The 14,712-nt window shown below is 38.9% G+C and overlaps 2 protein-coding genes across 6 annotated transcripts in view; one reads left to right on the forward strand and one right to left on the reverse strand.

The window, feature by feature from the left end:
- LOC117236599 (midasin) overlaps positions 1–14,712 on the forward strand; it is a 144,049-nt gene that overhangs the window by 24,124 nt on the left and 105,213 nt on the right. The gene's annotated exons all lie outside the window — the stretch shown is intronic.
- The window catches only part of LOC117236595, a 77,867-nt gene that overhangs the window by 8,009 nt on the left and 55,146 nt on the right, over positions 1–14,712 (reverse strand). For 4 of the 5 annotated variants that reach the window (XM_033499688.1, XM_033499687.1, XM_033499689.1 and 1 more), the window contains exons 3-6: positions 13,794–13,995; positions 12,385–12,637; positions 6,284–6,538; positions 1,336–1,440 (exon numbers count right to left, since the gene is read on the reverse strand). In XM_033499688.1, the coding sequence (XP_033355579.1) occupies positions 1,336–1,440; positions 6,284–6,538; positions 12,385–12,637; positions 13,794–13,987 (807 nt within the window). In that variant the 5' untranslated portion in view covers positions 13,988–13,995. The remainder of the gene's footprint in view (positions 1–1,335; positions 1,441–6,283; positions 6,539–12,384; positions 12,638–13,793; positions 13,996–14,712) is intronic. The other variant, XM_033499690.1, reaches the window with a different exon arrangement.

Below are 14,712 nucleotides of genomic sequence, written 5' to 3' on the forward strand. Positions count from 1 at the left end.
CATTGGAAACTTTGCTGTCACCCGAATACGGGTGACGCGGTTCCATTAGAAACCTTGCTGTCACCCGAATACGGGTGACGCGGTCCCATTAGAAACTTTGCTGTCACCCGAATACGGGTGACGCGGTCCCATTAGAAACCTTGCTGTCACCCGAATACGGGTGACGCGGTCCCATTAGAAACTTTGCTGTCACCCGAATACGGGTGACGCGGTCCCATTAGAAACTTTGCTGTCACCTGAATACGGGTGACGCGGTCCCATTAGAAACTTTGCTGTCACACGATTACGGGTGACGCGGCAGTCAACATGTTAAGTAAAATTGAGAAATTGATATAATATAAAGTTAGACGAGCGAAAAGAACGACAGTGAACGTACAATTTCGAATTAGATTTTGAAAGCGGTCGTTTGACCGGACCTGGTGGTTCAGTGGCAGATTCGACCAGCGAACAAAACTTTTTCGATTTTCCGCTCCTTTCGGATTCCTCGCCTGGCGCCGCTTGACGAACGGCCGCTTACAATTAGTCGATTAAGCTAGTCGACTGTCAATTTGTATGTACACGAAGCGTTTTGGTAAAATTTCTTGTCGGTCGACCCGTCTGTAGCCATCCTCAGGTTAGCTGCCTTTTGGGCGTATCTCGCGATTGTCAGACGTATTGCAGAGGCTGTCTGTGATAATGAGGTGGCGCGGTTGAACAATGTAAATGAGGTTACCAGGAGAAATGAACCGGCCGTACGTACAGCACTGGGTGTCAGGGTTTTAATCTAAGCAAAAATAATATTCTGCATGGTGTTGCTTATATTTTTATTTTTTTTTTTTTTTTGTTTTTTTTCTTTGTCACTTTGATTTGTAGAGAATACGATCGTAAGATCCTCTCTTTTCTTAAATGTTGTGCTACATGTCGGAGATGCCGGATCTATCGAAATGTGGCGAGTTGTTTGGAATTTTTAATCTGCGGCAGAATAAAATTGTTGATCGTTTCTCTGTCTGTTCTATATTTCCAGAATATGTGAGGTTATGTGTTGTTTCTTTCAAACGTTCATATAGCATTTTGAGAAACGGATAGCGTATGAATGTTTTGGTTTTTTCCTAGAGTTTTCAATGCGGCAAGTTTTCTACAAGAGAGAAAATCGTACGCTAGATAATTCGCAAAGAAACATTCTGAACAGAAATTTCTTCGAAGTAATTGAATCCTCAACGAATGGTATCTTGAATACGCAAGTCCATACTTTTAAGGAACTGTTTTACGAAGAGACACGTAATAACAGCGTTTTTTTTTCTTTTTTTTTTTTAAGAGAAGCAGATTCATAGCGAGTGATTTATTGTTCGTTATTACCTTGGGCGTGCCACCGTTCGTAGATGCGGCAGAATTTTCAGGAACCGCGTTCGTTTGTTGGTTACCCGTTGTATTCACGAGAATCGTTAGTAGTGCTACCTTTACCTGATACAAAAATCGATTATTTTCAATAGAAAATGAAGGAAAATTACGTTGGTGCGATTGATAGCAAAAATCCTTGTGTTTTCTATCTCAAATCCCTGAAATATATTTGTACACAGTGCGAAACAAACTTTGAATAATTTATGAAAGTTGTTAATAATAAACGAGGATTAATCGTATTGATTATAAGAAAAAAGTTAAGAATTTCGAGAGACATGTTCATTCGTAAAAGGACGAAGAAAAAATTCTACTACGATCGTTAGTTACATAAAAAGAAGATTGTAAATTAATCGTTCAAATTGTATAAACAAATTATACTTAAACACTTTAGTATACTATATACGCTATATCATGCTATATAAAAGAATTTAATAACTACGAAAAAAATTCTAATTTACACGCTAAAACGACTTTCATATTTAATACTAAGAGGATGAAAAATGAAATTCCATGGTTAAAAAAAAAAAATGACGACTCTTTCCTCGTCGCAAAATTAAAAAAAATGCAAATTATGAAAACCGCAAGAGAAAAGGAAAATTATGCTTTCAATTGCTGGTTCCACTAAAACGATTCTACTTCGACAGCAAGTTAAAGCCAAAGATATCAAATTATAGAAAATCTAATTACTTCACTAACTTAATTACTCCCTTTTTACGTACTTTGCTAATTACGAGGAAAATGCTAAATTAATCATTACCATTCAAATAATCGTTCTCTAAATTTAGCAGTAAATCTAATCGAATTTAAAAATTACGCTTAAAAACTACTACACTAAAGTAAAATGAAAAGAAAAAAGTAATGATAATAATAAGAAAAAAAATTCCGTTGACACTGCACCGAAGAGAATAAAATTTCTAGCTTTTCAAGCCACTGTCAGCTTCAAGTCATCGCTGTTCATTGTTGCATTTAATTCTCGTTGTTTTAACGAATGCTCATTTCTATTAATATTAACTTACAACTTCCTCAACTGGTAAGCGGATTGGCAAATTTACTCAGCAAAATGAAATCGGTGGCTACTAATTACAGCTTAATCAGTCGCCACCGTGTCTGACGTTTGCGTTAATAAAGCAAACTACCTGTTAAATCGCCAGGAAACCGTGTTTCAGTTATAGAGGGCGTACTATTCTTTGTGTTTGCTCTGAGTCAACGTTTCATAGAACTTAGCATGTACACTGTCTCGCGAAAGTATTTTATGTGTTATACAGAACGTTTTGAAGTTTTATCAGTGTTGTACAGCGCCTAATAGATTCCTATCGATGAAATTTATTAGACTTTGGTCGGCTTCTTTCTGCACGTTTATGAACCAGTGTAAAAATATTTCTTCCGGGCCATGGTGAATGCAGCGAAAGATGAAAAGAAAGTGCGCGAGTCAGAAATAAATGCAGAGAATTCTCGTCGTTCTGGAAGAATTGTCTGGTAACGCTGTATATCTGCGATTGTTCTCAAACTCCAACATATCGATAAGGGCTATTTAACACTTTACCGACCGCTAGCGGTTCAACAGCATACGCTCGTCCGACCGGCATTTCAGGTGCAGATTCTCCCTGGCGCCGGCTCTGTTTCGGTTTAGACTCTCCAATATCATTCTTTTTATTCATCGCGAACGGTACGTTTTTCAAATTGGTATAAAACTATGGGTGCTTACAAAGCAACGCAACTGACGCAATTGAACAAGGTATGTAAATAACAAATTACTGCTCAAATAATAAGAAAGATTGTCGGCGATCAGAAGCCGATTAATAGACTATCGGTCGATAAAGTGTTAAGAAGGTAAAATGCCATCAAACAGAGTGTCGCTTCTGTACTTTTAATTTTATATTATAACTAAACTTTGGTTTAAGCGTGAAAGCACTTGCTCGCATCGTAAACGAGTTTCCACGTAAAGTGAGAAAATCCAATACGAGTTTTAGGTTTAATTTTAATATGGGATTAAGATATTATACTTTTAAGATATAGTTTTTTTTATAGCGTTTTACCTTTTTTTAAATGGTCCTCTCCAGTATATCGAAGTTGGAAAAGATCGCAGGTAAATCCGACTAAATTGTAAAATATTGCAATTTTTATATAATACATAGTTTATGATTTTATTCTGCTCTGTACGATTTTATATACGGGCTTTCCACGTTATGGGAATTTATAGACGTAAATCGTGCGGAATCGAGCAACTTCGAAATTTTGATATTTGAGGATTACGAAGCTTGGGAACGGACGAATTTAGAAACTCATGAAAATTGAATGAAATACACTGCTCTGGGCTATTATCAAACATTTTCATCCGCAGTATCGTTTTTAGCCACGTATTTACCTACGATAAAGGATCGTTCGAATATTTTTCGCTTTGCGATCGGTGCACCAAAGCTGCGCCGAAATCAACGCGTACGTGACGCTTCGTATCGTTCCTTTACGAGGCAGATACGCGAAATTAACGACGGGAAGTGAAAGAGAAGGAGAGAGAGAGAGAGGAACTGACGAACGGCGCTAGCTTGGTTTCTCTGTAGTCACACATAGATTGCGCTCAATACGTCAAATTCTCTACTTGTGTTATCGTAATACTTCTGTAACACACATGTTATATCGATGGATTATTTTCCAAGCAACAAAAGCGTACGCTATTCTTTTAAATCGTTCGCTTAAAGCGGCTACGAAAAAAAGGTATCTGTGCAAGCTCTTGTCTCTCGATGAAGCGTTTACTTGTCAGATTTGTTCTGGTCGTTTACCAAAAACAATGCAAAAGTGGTAAGTATTAACGCTTAGCCAATCGCGTGCGCCACAGCGAGCTATACGTTCGCGCCGCGTTCGGACAGACAACTTATACGACGCCGTCCATCGCGTATTTTTTCAAGCATCGTGGACTGATATTAGGACTTTACCCATAATTAATATTAATCTAGCAGTACCAAAAAAAAACAAAGAATTTCACATATTGCTTATACAAAACATCAAACTAAAAGTATAAAAAGATATAGGTAAAATTAAAAATATTTAAAATGGCTAAAAGGACTTGAAGGTGAAAATAAAATTTCATAATGCATTTTAATATTTTTTTTACAGTGTGGTATCGTTCGATTATAACTTTACTTAGTCATAATTTGTTGCGTAACTTTTTAATTAATTTTAACACCACTAAAGTGGTGTATTTTATTATATACTGTACTTTATAAAAGAAGAGAAAGTGGCGCAATTAATTGGCGACAATTCCAGGTAAACAATAATTGATAATAACAACAAAAAAAGAAGGAAACTGTTTATTCGATTGGCTAAGTGTTAACGCAAATAGCCAAAATGAAGAAGAGACGTTGATGTTACGAAAAAATCGGAATTCCATTTATCCCTTCGTAGTAAAGTGCTGTGGAGAAGATTGTGCCGTTTGGATTTCTCTCTTGTATTCGAAAAATGATATTCACTATGCATCACCTAGACATCATGCGGTAATTGTTCGCATCGCCAGCAAGTTATCGATGTATCGCCGATTCGTTTACTGATTCCTACATTTTAACACTTCGACTGCCACATGGGTCATATATGACTCATCACGATTTCTCCTGTGACGCCACGGTGGTCATCGGTGACCGGAGCGCTTCGACTTCTTACAATTGTAAAAATTGATTGAAAATTGACAGTCAGGACATTTTGAATATAACCTATAAATAGAAGATACTTTGAAATGAAAAGCGCCTTATTGAACAATCAAACATTTTTATTAGCACATCAATAAAAAAAAATGAGAAGAAATTTTGCATCTAACTGTGCACTGTGTTAAAACAGTTTAAACATAAATGTGGCTCATCGATACAATCTGGACGATAGGTGGTCACCTTTTTTCTCCGATTCTTAGCAATTTTTCATCCTAATTGGTTAACATTTTTTTATACCACTCTCTGCAAAATTTTCGTACCAGCTACGCTTGCCCTTCTTTCTTCTGCATTTCGTGTGGCAATCTTTGTCGAATAAGTATATTTGACTGCTCTGGTGAATGGCACTGTGTAAGGTGCATTGCCAGTGCCATTCTAAAATCTGATACCTTGATTTTTGTTTTTGTTGCTTGTTTAGAGAGTATCATCGCGTTTGAAATTGGTATATTTAACAATAACTCTAAAGCTAATTTTATATTCCACTTGAGGGTTCTTCTACGTAGTGTAGAATATGCTATCATTTGATCTGATAAGTCTACAGCACATTTTCCTCTCTTGTAATCTACCACTACCATTGGTTTATCGCAAACATAATTTTTTTTACGGACCTCTACCATTTCAGCCGAATGTTTCGTTGAAATCATAAAAATAATCATAATACTGTTTACTAATATCTTCTACACGTTTCAACAATATATTTTGCACATTTTGCTTACGACGAAATAACGAATGCGAATGGTTTGTTGAAATAAACGAAGCCTTGTTATAATATGTGGCTATCAACTGTTACTAAGGCGCTTGTCACCAATAAGATAAACGGTCCATTGGGGAAGAACGTTCCCGTGGCGCCCTCAGCAAAACATGTGATTTCGGCGTGGCAGTCAAAATGTTTTAATAACCTTTACGCACCATCTTGCATAGTATGAACATGTACTTCCGAGTCACCCTGTATAACCATAATCAAAACCCATAAAGCAAAACTTCGATATAAAGATGTAAAGCAGCGTAATCTCTCTCTTTATACTTGAAACGAATCTACGAAACACCATAATTCCTCGAGGAACACTTTGACCCGATTCTCCGGTATAATCGCAATAATTCGCGAAAATGGCGAACTCGTGATCTCGTGCAGCGATTTAGCGAGCAAAAGGGATGAAGCATGCGTGGAAGTAGCTCATTTATTTGGAAGAATAAACGCGAAAAGTGATACGTACCGCTTCAACGTTCGCCTTGGCCAGGTCTTTGTGCAGTTTTCGAAGATGGATGAGGGTGAGACCGACGCAAATCAAATTGATGGCGATCCAGAGTACGTTTAGGATGTAATGGCGGAATGGACCATGTACCAGAGGGCAGCTCGGTGCATTGTGGCCCGATTCCGTGTTCGCTGCTAGCGCTCCGCTTAAAAATGTCGGGCCCAGGTTGATGGTGATGCTCGCGAACCATATCATGAACGTGCCGAATAACACGCACTGAAACAGAGCGCGTCTTTACGAGGCTTTGTGCTACTCGATACGTCTGTTAGAAGCTGTGAATAGTGGCGTGTGATTTTTCACACGCTTCTACTTGTCGCTGGTTTTCTTCGAACTTTGTAGCCAGACTCGTGTTGGATGACAAAGAAAGAAATCAATGGGAAGAGAATTGTTAGGATATGAAAGGAAAATGAACGTAAGATCGACTTGGTTTATTTCAAATTTTCTTCTCTGTATGCATTAGGTTTCGAGTGGAATTCCAGAACAATTCTGCGCGCAGAACAATCTAACACACTTTGTCTTATTAAATTTCACGTTTTATGTTAGAAGCTAATATTGCTATATTAAAAACGCGTTATTAAATTCTGTAGCACGTTCCAGATAGTTCATTAAAGTAGCCAAGAGAACGTTCAAGAGCGTTGCGTAACGACAATAATTACGAGTTAAATGAATTTGATTGAAAAGTTATTTTATTTAAAAATTAGCTGAAAAGTAAAGGATAGAAATATAAATTCCAGTGGTTTAAAGACTAAATTTTATCCATAAACGCGACTAGAAAGTTGAAAATAATCTGCGTTCGTCGTATGTGACTTCTACGAGGCGTGGTTCGATTAAATAAAACCGTGCTCGCTGCGTCTATTGTTAAAATGACACGCAGCGCTTCTTTCATGACATTTTTTGTTTCCATGAATGATGGGTCAACTAAGATAGCATCTATTGGGTCGCTCGGAAAATTCGTTCCGATTTTTTGGAGAATTTAATAAAACAACAGATATTGCTTTGTACCTCTCCATTAGGACAGTTGTTTTCAAACGTATGGCACTAAAAAACGTTACTAGAAGCATCTTGAAATACGCTCGTCGATTTTTAATAAAATATTACACTCGTCAAACGCTGCTCTGAAAGTTCATTCCGATTTTTGGGGAATTTAATAAAATAATAAATTTTGCTTTCTACCTCTCCATTAGGACAGTTGTTTTCAAACGTATGGCACTAAAAAACGTTACTAAAAGCATCGTGAAATATTCTTGCCGATTTTTAATAAAATATTATTCTTGTCAAACGCTGCTTCCAATTTTTAACTCTTTAGCCGATATAAAAAATCATATTGAAAAGTTCTTGGCCGAAGAACCTGAGAGATTACGGAAGGATGGAATATTCAAGTTGCGTGAAAAATAGAGCAAAAATGGCGCCTATATAATTCGGTAAATGTAGATCGGAACGAACTTTCCGGGCGACCCAGTATATTGTAAAGCGATGATATCCCGAGGCTATCGAACGAGATTGTGCATGATCGAACGATTCTTATTTAACGAATGGAAGCGCAAATAGGAAGAGGCTCGTACAGACAGAAAGACGAAAGTTCCCGAGAATATAATAGAACCGTGACACGTATTGTTAGAACGAATTAACCAGCGGACAAGTGTGGTGTAAACTGTCCGCAACGGAATGCTGCCGTGTCGGGATTAATCGCCACGTGTCTCGTTTATTCGAGGCGACCTTTTGCCGACGTGCGACGCCTCGATTAACCCGATTCGATCCGACGATCCCTCCTATTAATCAAACTTTTAATTATTCCAATATCCCGTAGCCATTGATTCCGATCGCTCGTTATCGTTATCGTTTCGACCTCGTTTCTTAATTACGAACTTTGCATAATCGACTTTAATGCCAGGAGCAGGTCCTATGTATATAGAAAAAGTGTTAAGCTTGTTCTAAATTGTTAATTTTGAAATTTCTGCCGACGCTTCAGGTGCGATCGCCGTTGTTCTTTGCAAAGTATACAGGGTGACTCGATCGAGTGGGACCACTTAAGTATTTGCCTTATCGACGATTGTACGGAAAAGCTTCTCGGGACGACTACTTCGAAGGGCACGTGTCACGATAGGAAAGAATTTTTTCTCGTAGCCATCTTTTCACGAGATTTCAAAATCATCGGCATATTAAATATTAGACGTAAGCCTGTATTTTAATATCCATCGATCTTGTCTTCTTTATACAAAAGTATGAAAATGTTTAGTTTCTAAGATGTTTCGATCTTCATTTTGCAAAACTTGGCGTATGAAAGACAAGAAATGGTCGGCATAAATACCTTTGCACAGAGGATAAAAAATCACATCGATTGGTCTAAAAAATATATAAAGTTCTATTCAAGAAAAATACCGAGATACTTGTAGAGAACAGGAAATGGAGAAAAGATTCTTTCCACTGCTAGACACACACGTGTCGTTTGAAACGACGTAACTTTGTCTTGAGAAACTTTTTCATGCAACGATACGTAAGCCAGATATTCAGTTGAGACACCCTGTATATTTTTTATAATACATATCCTGCTTTCTAATAGCGTGAAATTAAATTAATTATTTTATAGGAAGAACACTTCTATTTTGTTCCGTTTTGGAGCTAAGCTTGCCCCAATTACGTGGGACACCCTGTATAAAAGCTAGAAAAAGCAAACGTGAAAGTGTGAAAATCGTCCGTATATCTGCGACTAACGCTGTACACAAGTGCGGTAGCGATAAAACAAAACGCAACTAAAAGAGCAATATTTTTCGATATGCACAATCAAATTGGCAATTGTTTCCGAGAGAAGAAATACAGCGACCGAGATTGACTGGATTTTTTCATTTCACGCTCTAGCAAATAAATTCGCAGAGTTTTTAATCGTTAAACGCGACAGAATCCACTCAGAAATCTATAAATAATTTTTCCAGTGCCACTTTGTCACAGTGCTTTCAAGTTCGATGGTGAGAACCGCGTTCTACACTCTTCCCTACTTGCTATATGTGCTCGTTAAAATCGATCAGAAACTTGAAGCCGCCTCAAAGGCAGCCGGTCGTCACTTAAGGCGGTGATCGAGTTAAACCAGACACGACTGTGAAAATGCACATGGGAAAACGCGTAATTCTTCCAAAGATCCGCGGAATTCGATTTTGTGGGCCGTAGGAAAAAAAACTCTTTGAACCTCGTGCTTCGCTTTATCGAATGGTTTCAGGTGAAAACGCGTCGAGACACGTGTAAGGATTCTGTTGTATCTCAATGGTATTCCGCAATTTGTTCAAGTGTTTACGAATCCAGGAGTTTCGCAATCTGGAGATTCGCCAACTTCGCTATATTTGATCGTTTAGATGTTTCGAATTTTTATTTATTCTATTGGAATAATTCTAGTTAGAGCTTGTTCGGCAGTTTAGGTGCGCATTTAGGAATTTAACGACTCGACAATTTGGATATTAAGAGATCTGCGAGTGTTACGATCGTTCACGAAGAAACGCGTCAGCGAGAGGCATAAATTCTCGCTACGATTCTGACAGTCCACGCCGCGAACCAGTCGATCCCCTATTTTTATTAGGATAACAGAGGCAGTTCAAATAATTGTGACACTGAATTAACAGGATTAATATAAGCTACTATTTTTAACAATATTTAAAATTATAATTAACACGTTACAAATGATTTAACGATGATACAACTAATTTATTATTATAATTCCACTCGACTTTATGATATATTTCTCGACGTATTCGTTTGACTAAGCGATCTTCATTTTATTTCTCTGAACCTCTCGGTGCATTCGGTTTGAATTCTCGTATAATACTGACTGTCCTTCGACTTTTTCTTCTGTCTTCTCTTGGAGACGACCCCCACCACGCTCGGGTCTCGCAACCGTTCGAGCCTATGATCACGTATGCCACATTTTTTGCGTAGGTAAAATAACGGACCGAAGGCGAATCGATGTTTTTTAGAACTCGCTGCTTGACGACAACTATGCATTTATCGCTACATTGTGTATATCTCGCCGGTCATGTAAGACGATCTGTCTGCGACGGTGTAGTAGCAAGGGAGACGGTTGGGGACACGGACTATAGTAAGCCTCGGGGCGTAACAGCGAGTTTGAAAACTTGAAATTTCGAAATTTCAAGCCTTTTGTACTTTTTATTTATTCTTTAATAATAATTTGTATTCTTAATTTCTAATCGTTAGAAATTTTTAGCATTCTTAGTCTTTTGTAACGTTTCTAGTGATGCACGAAATATTATCCATCGAATAAAATCAGCAATTTATGCGAATTTGTGCAAATGCAAAGGAAGGGAGAGGTTGAAAGTTTCGTTCGACTACCCAGATATTAATCTAAATTTCATGCTTCGTTCCAATTATTGGCGGAGATTTGTAAACTCGTTTAAATACTCGTATTAGTAGCGTCTCCTGTGAAGATAACGTAGACCAGAGATTACACGGTTTCCAAGTTTGCACAACTCCTAAACTAGTTTAAAGGATGATGACTCAACGTATGTCGCGTTGCGCTTCGGCCATTAGGAAATCAGGCACGTTGTCAGCGATATTATTAACATATTTTATCAATATCAATTTACCTTCTTTTTATTAAATATTCATTTGCAAGGAAAGATGGCCAAATTTCAAAAATTATACAACTTTGAGAATGATAGAACTATAAAAATCGTAGACGATATACAGGCGTTGATCTCTGAAAATCCGGCCATTTTCCGATTTTCCTTTAAAATTCCTCGACTCTAAGAGACAGAAAAAAAGTTTTCAGACAAAAGCTACTTTTGATGAAAAAATTTATCGACGCTATAGCGAGTTGTCAAGTGTCCATCCGAGTGTTCACCCTTGGGGTGAATTTGAACAACCCCAAAAAATATTGCGTAATAAGACTCGTAATTCTTGGAATTTCCGAGTTGGAGATGTTCCCTTGTTCGTTTGCAATCGATTGTTGTATCGTTAAATGATAATTTCTCTTTCGTAGTCGTTTAGTTTTTTTTTTTTTGAAATTAATTTTTTAATGTTTAATAACGAACATATATATTTCTTATATCTAAGTAATTCGACTGCTTCGTAATGAAACGTTGAATTCACAAGTAACCGATACGTACGTTCAAGTAGAATAATTCACAGATTCGGCTACGCTACGATTGTTCGAATGATACGATCGATGGAGCGTGGGTGCGCGGCGCGTCATCCGATTACCACGGATGATCGTTCTATTGTAAATCTTCCCTCGCTAGAATATACTTGTCCAGCAGAAGTTTCTTCATTACGAGAGCGCGTGCCTTTGCATCGGAATTTCCGCCGGCAATTTCCTACCATCGAACCTCTTTTATCGTTCAACAAATTACTTCGTAATTACAAGACACCTGTTTCCCTTGCTATCATTTTCTCCGATTTTTCTTTATCATCCTCTGTTACTGTACGCTCTTTCCTTAACACTTTACCGACCGCTAGCGGTTCAACAGCATACTCACGTAAGTTTTTCAAATTGGCATAAAACTGTGGGAGCTTGCAAAGCAACGCAACTGACGCAACTGAGCAAGGTAGCTTCGAACAAAATAACAAATTACTGCTCGAATAATGAAAAAGATTGTCGGCGACAAAAAACCGATTAATAGGGTATCGGTCGGTAAGCGTCGGCGACAGAAAGCCGATTAATAAGCTATCCGTCGGTAAGCGTCGGAGATAAAAAAACCGATTAATCGGCTATCGATCGGTAAAGTGTTAAGCAACTAACGAGGGGAAAGTTTGAAAGTGAAATTAACGTTTTCCAGAATTTCGTTACGTCCTTGGCGCTAAAGTGCTAATTATGATTCAGCAGGATTTAAGAGCTTCGAATTCCTCGAATCTTCTGCAACTGGCAATTTGTATCGTCCAAATCGTACAACTTTACGTACGATTACGTTCGAATGTAGTTTTGCGAATGCAGAATGTGGAAGATGGAAGATCGCAGACGAGTAAACTGTGACGTTATTATTCAAAGCAAACACTATCCTATGCATAATAATTTAGACGATGTATAGTTAAACGTGTGGGTAAAAGGGTCGAAGAACACTTGCCTGAGGCGAATCCATGAGCAAAGGAGCCGCTAGGTCTGCCTCCTCGTCGGTTTCCGGGAAAATCGGACTGTCGTTCAGCACTGTCGTCAACATGTTCACCGTCGAGACTGTCACCAGCAGCAGAAACGCTGTCTCCACCAGGGAACACTTGGTCATCGGCTGACAGTTGAGTATGCTCGATCCGAGGGGCAATAAAATCGCAGCTCGAGCGCAATCCACCATCGCTTGGTGGAACAGCAACCCCTGTGACCATCTGAAACGCATGAAACATTTTCGTCTCCTCTGTTTTTCCCACATCGACTAGACGTACGTTTATTAACATCGATATTCAGCCTGTCGCTGTCCCTACATTTGCACAAGTGGCAGCAAACATCAGCGTCGAAATATTAATTTGTCGAGATGATAAACTCTCGCAGGAATCAATTGCTGGTGTATTTTCACTACGACGAATGCTGCACATTCTCGTAGAATAAACAGCGCAAATTGTTACGACCGTTCGCGGAGAAACGCGGTCGCTAGGAAAACGCGTCAGCGAGAGGCGTAAATTCTCGATACGATTCTGTTAATCGACGCCGCGAAATAGTCGTTCCCCTGTTTCGATTAAGATAACAGAGGTGGTTCAATGAATGTAACACTGCATTAACAGGTTAACATAAAATAATCTATTTGATAATAATATGATGAACACGCCACAAATTGTTTTACAATGAATATGGTAAATATATTACAGAAAGTTGACTCGACTTTACGATATCTCTAAATGAATTCGTTAGACTATTTGATTTTGCTCGTCAGACCTCTCGATGTGTAACGTTTGACTCGTCAGAAGGAACTGATTGCCTTTCGATCATTTCTTTGTCTTGTTTGGAAGACGACCCCCACTATGCTCGGGCCACGCCACCACTCGCGCCTATGATCACGTATACCCCTTCTTGTGTAGAAAACGTAACGGACAAAAATCGACGTTTCTGGAGCTCGCTGTTTGGCAACAACTATGCGCTCGTCGATACATTGTATATGATCCGACGGGCAGGTAAGACGATCTGCCTGCGACACTGTAGGACCGCGAGCGACGGTTAGAAAATACAGTCTGTGGTAAGCCTCGTGGCGTAACACAAATCATCTTCTCTTACGCGAAGCAACAAATTACACAGATAACGTCATCCAAATATTAATGTTAGCAACCACGGTATATCACGCGCGCTTTTTTTCTTCTTTGTAAACATTGTTTAATTACAAAAGAGAGGAAGTTTTTCTCCACTCAACATGTGGCAACTTCACGACGGTGCTGAACCTCGCACGTTGCTCGACCGCGCGTTTTTCCCTCGTAAAACGTCTGTTTTGTTGCGCGAGTAAACGTATTTTCATCGAGTTTTTCGAAAGTTTGCTGTTGGTGTTATCGGAATTACCTTCGCAACTGGCGTTTGGCCAGGATCAGCGCCATCAGCAGGAAGTTGGCGCCCATGCCGAGAGCGCCGAGGCTGAAGATGAGTGTGGCCTCGGTTGCACCACCTGGATGACACTGGAACACCTTGGTCGCGTTCGACGACCCGTTTCCCGACGCGCCGATGCCGAATCGTAGATTGGCCCCGATCATCGCCATCAGTTAACCTGTTTCACGAATTTTCAGTAAGCAGAACTAGCAATCGTTGAGATTTGATTTTTTTTTTTTTTTAGAAGCTGGAGAAAACTGTAAATTTGACAAAATTATTGCAAGTTGTTAGGAGAACGTCGCGACAGATCGCCATCCTCTTGCGATGTTCAACATTTTCCATATAAAAATTCACGCGGCCAATGAAAATTCCACGTACTACTAATATCTACGTGATCAGGGATTAGTTTATTTGCGCATGATTAATACTATTGAAAGTAATTAAATTTGCTTCGCATGGATGATAGCGATGCGAACGTAAGCTGACGTGTGATGTGGTTGCGGCTGTGCAATCATCGAGAAGCGTAAACAGAATAATTAGAGAGCAGGTACAGCGTGCGCATTTGGCCAATTTCTGCGTTGTAATAATTTACAGTATTTGAATTCCATCGCAGCGACACGTTCTCCTTCTCCTATAAATATTTATATCATACAATAGCAATGGATTTACTCGTATAAATCATTATGAATTATTTATTACGACGTACACTTGCTCAGCCAATGTCACTTTTAATACCGTGTCTAACCTGACGTGTAGCTTTCTTCGCACGTGTTTCCACGACACCGTAAAAGTTTCGTTAACACGTTGGTCACCACGTCACCCATATCTATGTGACGGGTCTGCTTCCATGGGGCGCCCGTAACCCAAACATGGCTGACACTCTTCTTGTTCGAAT

The sequence above is a fragment of the Bombus vosnesenskii genome, unplaced genomic scaffold (assembly GCF_011952255.1).
Source record: "Bombus vosnesenskii isolate JDL3184/JDL3185 unplaced genomic scaffold, Bvos_JDL3184-5_v1.1 scf7180000013349, whole genome shotgun sequence".
Lineage (NCBI taxonomy): Eukaryota > Metazoa > Arthropoda > Insecta > Hymenoptera > Apidae > Bombus > Bombus vosnesenskii.